General features: G+C 42.8%; 1 protein-coding gene across 1 annotated transcript in view; it reads left to right on the forward strand.

The window, feature by feature from the left end:
• The first annotated feature begins 4,873 nt into the window (after positions 1-4,873).
• The window catches only part of GAN (gigaxonin), a 62,441-nt gene continuing 59,887 nt past the window's right edge, over positions 4,874-7,427 (forward strand). Inside the window, exon 1 of the mRNA XM_019634768.1 lies at positions 4,874-6,206. Coding sequence (XP_019490313.1) covers positions 6,040-6,206 — 167 coding nt within the window. The 5' untranslated portion in view covers positions 4,874-6,039. The remainder of the gene's footprint in view (positions 6,207-7,427) is intronic.

Genomic DNA, 7,427 nt, shown 5'->3' on the forward strand with positions numbered 1-7,427 from the left:
AAGAAAGCATAGGAGAATATCATCAAGATTGCAAAGATTTCCAAACAGAACATGAGAAGCACTAGCCATAAAAGAGAAGATTGATAAATCGAACTTCATTGAAATTAAGAATGTCTCTTCATCAAAGACATCATTTAGAGAGTGAAAAGGCAAATCACAGATTAAGAAATCTGTGTTTCCATATATAATAATAAAGAACTCCTAAAAATCAATTTGAAATCAAATTTTTAGAAATGATGCAAAACTGGAACAGCACTTAAAAGTTATCCAAGGCTGGCCAAATGGTTCAGTTGGTTAAGATTGCGAGCTCTGAGCAACAGAGTTGCCGGTTCGATCCCCATATGGGCCAGTGAGTTGTACCCAAGCTGAGCTGCCACTGAGCTGCCAACAGTTGGGAGGATGGCTCAGTTGGTGAGAGCATGTGCTCCTAACAACAAGGTTGCCAGTTTGACTCCCGCAAGGGATGGTGGTCTACGCCCACCCACAACTAAGATGGAACACGGCACCTTGAGCTAAGTGGCCACAAGCTGCCAACCGGTGGCTGGATGGCGACTAGACTTGGAGCTGAGCTAGCTGCGCCCTCCACAACTAAGATTGAAGGACAACTTGGCTGTTCCCCTTCTCCAATTCCCCAACACTGTTCCCCTTCCCCAATTCCCCAATAAAATCTTAAAAAAAAAAGTGATCCAAGTGGTCAAAAAGCATACAAAAAGGTGCTCAATGTCATCATTCATTAGGGAAATTCAAATTAAAACAAAATATCACTCCACACCCACCAGAATGGGTAATTTAAAAACTGACAGACACCACCAATTACTGGAGGATGTGAAGCAACTGGAACATGGCTGGTGGGAGTATAATTTGGTACAACCACTTTGGAAACTGTTTGGTAGTATCTGCTAAGGCTGAACATATGCTCACCCTATGACTCTGTGACTGAACTTAGGCACATCCACAAGAGAAAATAAGTGCACATATCCACCCAAATACTTGCTGAAGAATGTTTATAACAGCTTTATTATCATAGCCCCAAACTGGAAACAATCCAAACATCCATCAACAGAAAAATGCATAAATTGTGGCATATTCACACAAAGTTATGGTCATAGTAATAAAGAACCAACTATTGCTACAAGCAACAAAGACATTGTATTGAGTGAAAAAAGCTAAACGCACATGTTCAAGAACTGGAAAATACAATCAATAGCAATAGAAGTCAGAACAGTGGTTTCCTTTGGGAGGTATTGACTGGAAATGGACCTGAGGATACTTCTCAGTTACTGGAAATGCTCTTTATCTTGATCCATGAATCACCTGGTGATTTCACAGGTGTATCCATATGGTACAATTTCATGGAGCTGCATACTTTATGTTATACCTCAATGAAGATGTTTTTAAAAAGATAATAAATATATTAAAGTGTTAATTAGTTTCAAAACTTGCTGGCTAAAGAGGTCTAACATATTGCAGAATTTATCAGATGAAGATAAATGTTAAAAAAAAATTAAATGGTGGAGCATGGAAAAAAAAAAGGAGTAGAATGGGACACCTAAACAGAGCTGGAGTAGGAGATGAAAATGTGAGATGGGGTTAGAAAATAGGTCACCTAAAACCCAGCATTAATGTCAGGGAGAAATGAGAAGTGAGGTTATCAACCCTGACCTGGAGATGATGTAGCTGGTGGGACTCCTGACTGTAGAGGTGAAGAGACCAGCTTTTAACTTGAAACTCAACTAAGAAGCTAATAATTCCTGAGCTGGGCAGGGATGCCATTAAAAACCAGGGTGATGACTGTGGTGATTGTAGCGACAATCAACATAACAACATATACCATTTATTGAGCACCTACAATGTGCCAGACCCTGTTGTCAGTGCTTCACTAGTACCATCTCATTTAATCCTCACAATCACTCTCTAGAAGTTACTATGATTATCCCAGTGTTACAGAAGGAGAAACTCAAGAAATGGAGTAACTTAACTGGAGCCTCCAAGGATAGAGGAAAGAGACCCGGGGGAGGCAGTGAGGAAACCCAATGCATTAAAGAAATTCAGATGACTTCACAGACATTTAGACAGGTCTGAGGAGCAGGCAAATTACTTGCACAATGTAAATTCTGCAGAATAAACCAGCTCATTGTATACCCAGCAGTGTATGGGCTGGAATTCGTGGGGGAGGACAAAAATTCAGTATGTTTTACATGTTTTCGGGTATATAAACAACACACAATACCCAAAATAAATTTACCGGGTACAAGTGCAAAGTGGTACTTTTCGTGAAGAAGAAAAATAAAAGTTTCTTGCACTGGACTTGGTTTGAAAGAAGTTACTGGAGTTAATATTCAAAATTTTTACATATATATATATATATATATATATATATATATATATATATATANAGATTCATCCAAGTTGTTCCAAGTGGGGTGTGTTTTTATTCACTGCTTTATCTTCAGCACCCAGAACACTGCCTGGTGGCTGTAGGCTTTCAATACATATTTGTTGGATCAATGAATGAATCCCCTCAACAAACAGATTCAACTCGGTAATGTACCAACAAGAAATGGATATTTTACTGCAGATCTCCTGGAAGATGAGGAAAACAGTTCACACATGAAATCCAATGACAGTACCCAAAATGCCCACGAAGGTTCCTCTTTCCTGCCACCCCCAGTCTCCCCTCTCTCTCTTCCTCTGTTGGCCCCTCAACACCTCCTCTATTATCCCGGCATTTCCATTTCACCCTCAGCTTATAGATTCCACTGAACAAAACCTGAACTCTGGAGATGGCAGAATGAAGACCATCTACTCTTACTCAGAATCCCCTTTGGGGATCTCAGCACCTCCAGCCTTTGCAGGATGCACTGGGAGGAAATGTCAACTATGGTGGCCTAAGAAAAGTGTGACTGACGTCTGCATTCAGGTGACAGGGATGGAAAAGAGTTGTGACAAATGTGGCAGTCACCTAACTCATTGTTCTATTTTAAATATTGGAGAAGAGTGTGGAATTTAAAAAATGCTTCCCCACCTCAATTCTACTCAATTCCAATTGCCAAACAGTACCCAGACCTAATCAGAAAAGAGGGTGCAGTTCTGTACAGAAGAAAAATATGTCTGTGGTTTGTTTACCTTGTCTAAGATGAGAGGTGAAATACCTGACTGATGAAGAAACTTGGCACACCAAATCTTTTTTTTCTCAGTTTCAAAAACACCAAAGGTCAATCGATGCCAGGATATCCGANGCCAAAGGGACTTCAGATCTCCTATAGTCCAATTCTGTTACTTTCCAAATAAGAAAATGGGGCTCAGTGGACATTAGTGACTTATATTATGATGAGGTTACTAGTACTTAATGGCTGAACTAAGATTAAATGGCAGGGTAATGAAGCCTTGTCTCCTCATTTAGCACACCACGTTACAGCATTACTCAGATTTAACTATTCTTTGTGTAAACTCTACTACTTACTTACAATGTTATGATTTAAATACTTATCAAGTACTTTCACATACTGTCTCATTTTGATTTAAATTTTCAACCATCTTGTGCAGTAGGTAGGGCAAGATATTTTTGACATTTTACAGATAAACATGAATCAGTCAATATGTGTGTGTTTCAGCAACTAAATGCTTTAAATTTTTTGGTTATCGAAGTGGTAGAATGTTCTTGGGGGTCTTTTAAAATGATCAATCTCAAAGCCACTTAAAAGTAATTTGTCTAATTTGTATTACTATTTAGAAACAAACTTCAGAAATGTTTGATACCAATGATATTGGGCTTTTATAATATATCTTTTGTTTGACTAGAACTTTAAATATATAATTATTTAAATTATATTGACACAAAATGAATTTGTATGTTTTAGAATTTAATGTTTCATACTTTCCCTTTTGAAGCTTAAGCATTTATGTGTGGTGTCATTAATATATGAATTGGATGATCAAAAGTTTGGTAGTCTCTGAAGTTTTCTAAAAATCTGAGTTTTGTTTAATGTCTTTAGTTATCCTAGTTTTAGTAGCTGTGATAAGCCTCTGAAGTTGTATAGTTTGGAAGCAATGTTATATATATAAATATTGCTTCTGTATGCTCAACAGAGGGAACCAATCCAATTTTGTCAAACTGGGAATTAAAGCAACTCATTTGGCATACTTTCTACTTAATATAGGAAAGTCTTTTTATCTTATTGGTATTCTCTTTTCCTGTGCTTTATCTCTGGTTTAGCATTTGTTTTTTCTTCTGATAGTCTTAGCTATCTTACCACACTAGAAGGACTTTTAGTATAAAAGGAAAAAGCCAGAAAATACAACTTTAGCAACAAATCCTAATAACCTGAAAAAAGGTTGTTTAGAGTGTGTGTCATGCAGCCTTAGGCTACAGATGCTATCAGAAGGCAGGCAGGACCTTTCACAGCCCCTCATTCCGCTAGGTAAGTGGGATGCTTTTGCAGCACACCCTCTTCCCAGCTTTTCCTCATCCTGATCCCTGAATGACATTTTTCCCTTTGGTTTGTTGGTAAAACTAAATCTAAACGTAGCCGATGACCTTTAAGAATGATGAAATTTAATTCATGGATAAAACGACCCACAGAATCTTTCCTTTCCCAGCAACCCTGAGATCTTCTGGGAAAGGTTCCCTGAGGCTTACAGGAAATTACCCTTTCTTCTGAATATTGCAAAGTTTGCTTTGCTTCATGTCTGAGGCTCTTCTGATTCTGGCACAATCCCATTGGTCTGATGGGGAGTTCAGACTCCTTTCTCTCATGAGCTGTGGGTCTTGTGGAGCAATGTATGTGAAAAGGATTCGAAAATGAATTGCTGTGTGATTTTGCAGTAACATTATAGTGGTTCTGTACAGGTTCTGGTCCTGTATTCNGTGTGCCCTTAGCAACCCCTGGGGAAACCTCAGACAGTATAGGGCTTGCCCTGCAGGCAGAGCTGACCCAGAGTTGCTTACTGTCAAAACGGAACATCTGGCTTCTCTAGCTTCCTTCCATCCCTTCAGCGTTTCCTCTCTCTCTAAACGGTACCAAAATCCATGCAGTTAATTACTCAATATTATCCTGGTCTCCCTCTCCCTCACAATTCTGTCTAGTCTTTTAGAACGATCCACTATTGTCAACCTCTATCATCACCCTTCTACCCAGGCCACCATTCCCTTCCAAGTACTGCAATATTTAAGCATCATTCTGCCATTAGCACCCCGCGCCCCCTTCTCCAGGCAGCAGCTGAGTGATCGTTATAAAAACCCCTGCTCAAAGCCCTTTCATGGTTCATAACACCTACAGGAATCAAGACCAACCTCCTTACCACAGCCAAGGAGGCCCTGCAAAATTTAAGACCTGCCACTTCTCCAGCTTCATCTGCTACATCACTCTAGGCCGCAACCAAAACGCTCTTTTCAGGGCCTGTTTCTTAGGGTCTCTGAGCTCTTATCTGGGAAACGGTTTTTCTCTCATAAGTAATAAAAGCTACACCTACTGCACCCTTGCTTACATGCGTTATCATGCATGAGCCTACAACCTGTCATCTTCGTTTTGCAGATGGACAAATTGAGGATGGGCACCTTACCCATGGTCACACGGCTAGCGAGCGGAAGAGCCGAAACTCGAGGCTCCAGAGGCTACCGGCTTAACCACAAAGTCCTTAGCCAGCCCGCACAGACCTCCACTGCCGCAGAGATAACTCTTAGCGGTGAACAGCCCCTGGCTGCAAGGGGGCGAGGACCGGAGGGGCTTACGGAGGAACGAAGCTTCTGATTGGCCGCCTCCGGCGACGGCGGGCGAGGAAGAGCGAGGGCGTGGGGGCGTCGCAGAGAAATGACGCAATGCAGTGCCTCCTTAAAGGCACCGGCCCCTCGCGCCGCGGATGGCGCAGGCGCATTCCGGGGACTGCCGCTTGTTCATCGAGTGCTCTGAGCCGGGCCGAGCGGGTGCGCGCGCGCGCGCGGGCTGTGCAGACGGGGCGCGCGCCGGTCGTGGACAGCTCCAGGGGTCCTGCCGGGCAGTGTCCGGAGCGGGACCGGCCCGCTGACTAGCGGGCGCCGCGATGGCCGAGAGCAGCGCCGTGTCCGACCCTCAGCACGCCGCGCGCTTGCTGCGAGCGCTCAGCTCTTTCCGCGAAGAGTCCCGCTTTTGCGACGCGCACCTGGTCCTCGACGGTGAGGAGATCCCTGTGCAGAAGAACATCCTGGCGGCGGCCAGTCCGTACATCAGGTGAGGAGGGGGCCGGGCGGGGCCGCGCTGCCCGGAGCCCAGGGGCGGGGCGGGCCGGGCGTGGCACCGGAGTCTCTGTCCCCACCCCTCAGCCGCTGGGGTCCCCNAAGAACTCGTAAGGGGACAAGAGGAAAAGCAGGGAGAACAGCTAGGAGGTTAGTACAAGAGTCCAGGTGGACTTAATTGGTGGCTAGCCCAGGGTCGAACCAGTGGAGGTTGTGAGATGAGGCTGGATTCAGGAAACAGTCTTCAGGAAGAGCTGCAGGGTTTGCTGGTGAATTGGATGGAGGGTGTGAGAGACAGAGGTCAACAATGGCCCTACGTTTCTGTCTTTGGGTAAATGAAGATGCTGCCATTTATTTGGGGGGTTATTAGGTTTAAGGGGTAAAGTCAGAAGTTTGTTTCTGACATGTTAAGCTGCTAGTATCTATTAGATATTCAACTGAAGATGTCAAGTATGCTGTTGGCTATACCAGCTCGGAGTTCGGTGGGGAATTATGAAAAACAACATCTGAACTAATCCCTGTGGATAGAAAACTCTCAGTTCTCCCTACCCATTAACACTTATTCATTCAGCAAATATTTATTGAGCACCTATTGTGTCAGGCACTGTGCTGAGTGCTAGGGAGTACAGCATGGATTTGGACAGAAGCAGTCACTACCTCCATGACAGCTTAGTTAGTTCACGTGTTTCTGAGGCTCTTCTCTGAATATTGCATAAACATATAGAAGCAACTCTCAAGAGTTATAAACACTGAGATGCTCTCTGACTCAGCAATTTGGAAGAGCTTAGATTGTCGGAAAGAAAGGAACTATATATAGACTTGGACAAATGACAGACTTACCCAATAGAATAATTGAAGACTGCCTCAAAATGAATCAGAAGAGACTGTCTCAACCAACTTAATGTTTACAAAGAGTCAACAACTTGGTGTAATGGAAAAGCTTACAGGGCTGGAAGGCAGAACCTCTGAGCCTGTCTGTTCTGCCCAACGAGGTCACATGTATGACCTTAACGGAGCCATTTGCTCATCTTTAGTTTTCTCTTCCATAAAATGAACCCATTTGATTTGATGATTTCTAAAGAGCTTTCAAACTATTAATTTTTTTCTTTGTATTAGTTATTTTACTCGACTCTCATTCCATCCTCTTACATTTATTAAAAAATACAACCCCAAACCTCAAGATGATTCTTCTTTGATGGATCATTTTTCAACCAAA

Source organism: Hipposideros armiger, unplaced genomic scaffold (genome assembly GCF_001890085.2).
Source record: "Hipposideros armiger isolate ML-2016 unplaced genomic scaffold, ASM189008v1 scaffold_19, whole genome shotgun sequence".
NCBI classification, from domain to species: Eukaryota; Metazoa; Chordata; class Mammalia; order Chiroptera; family Hipposideridae; genus Hipposideros; species Hipposideros armiger.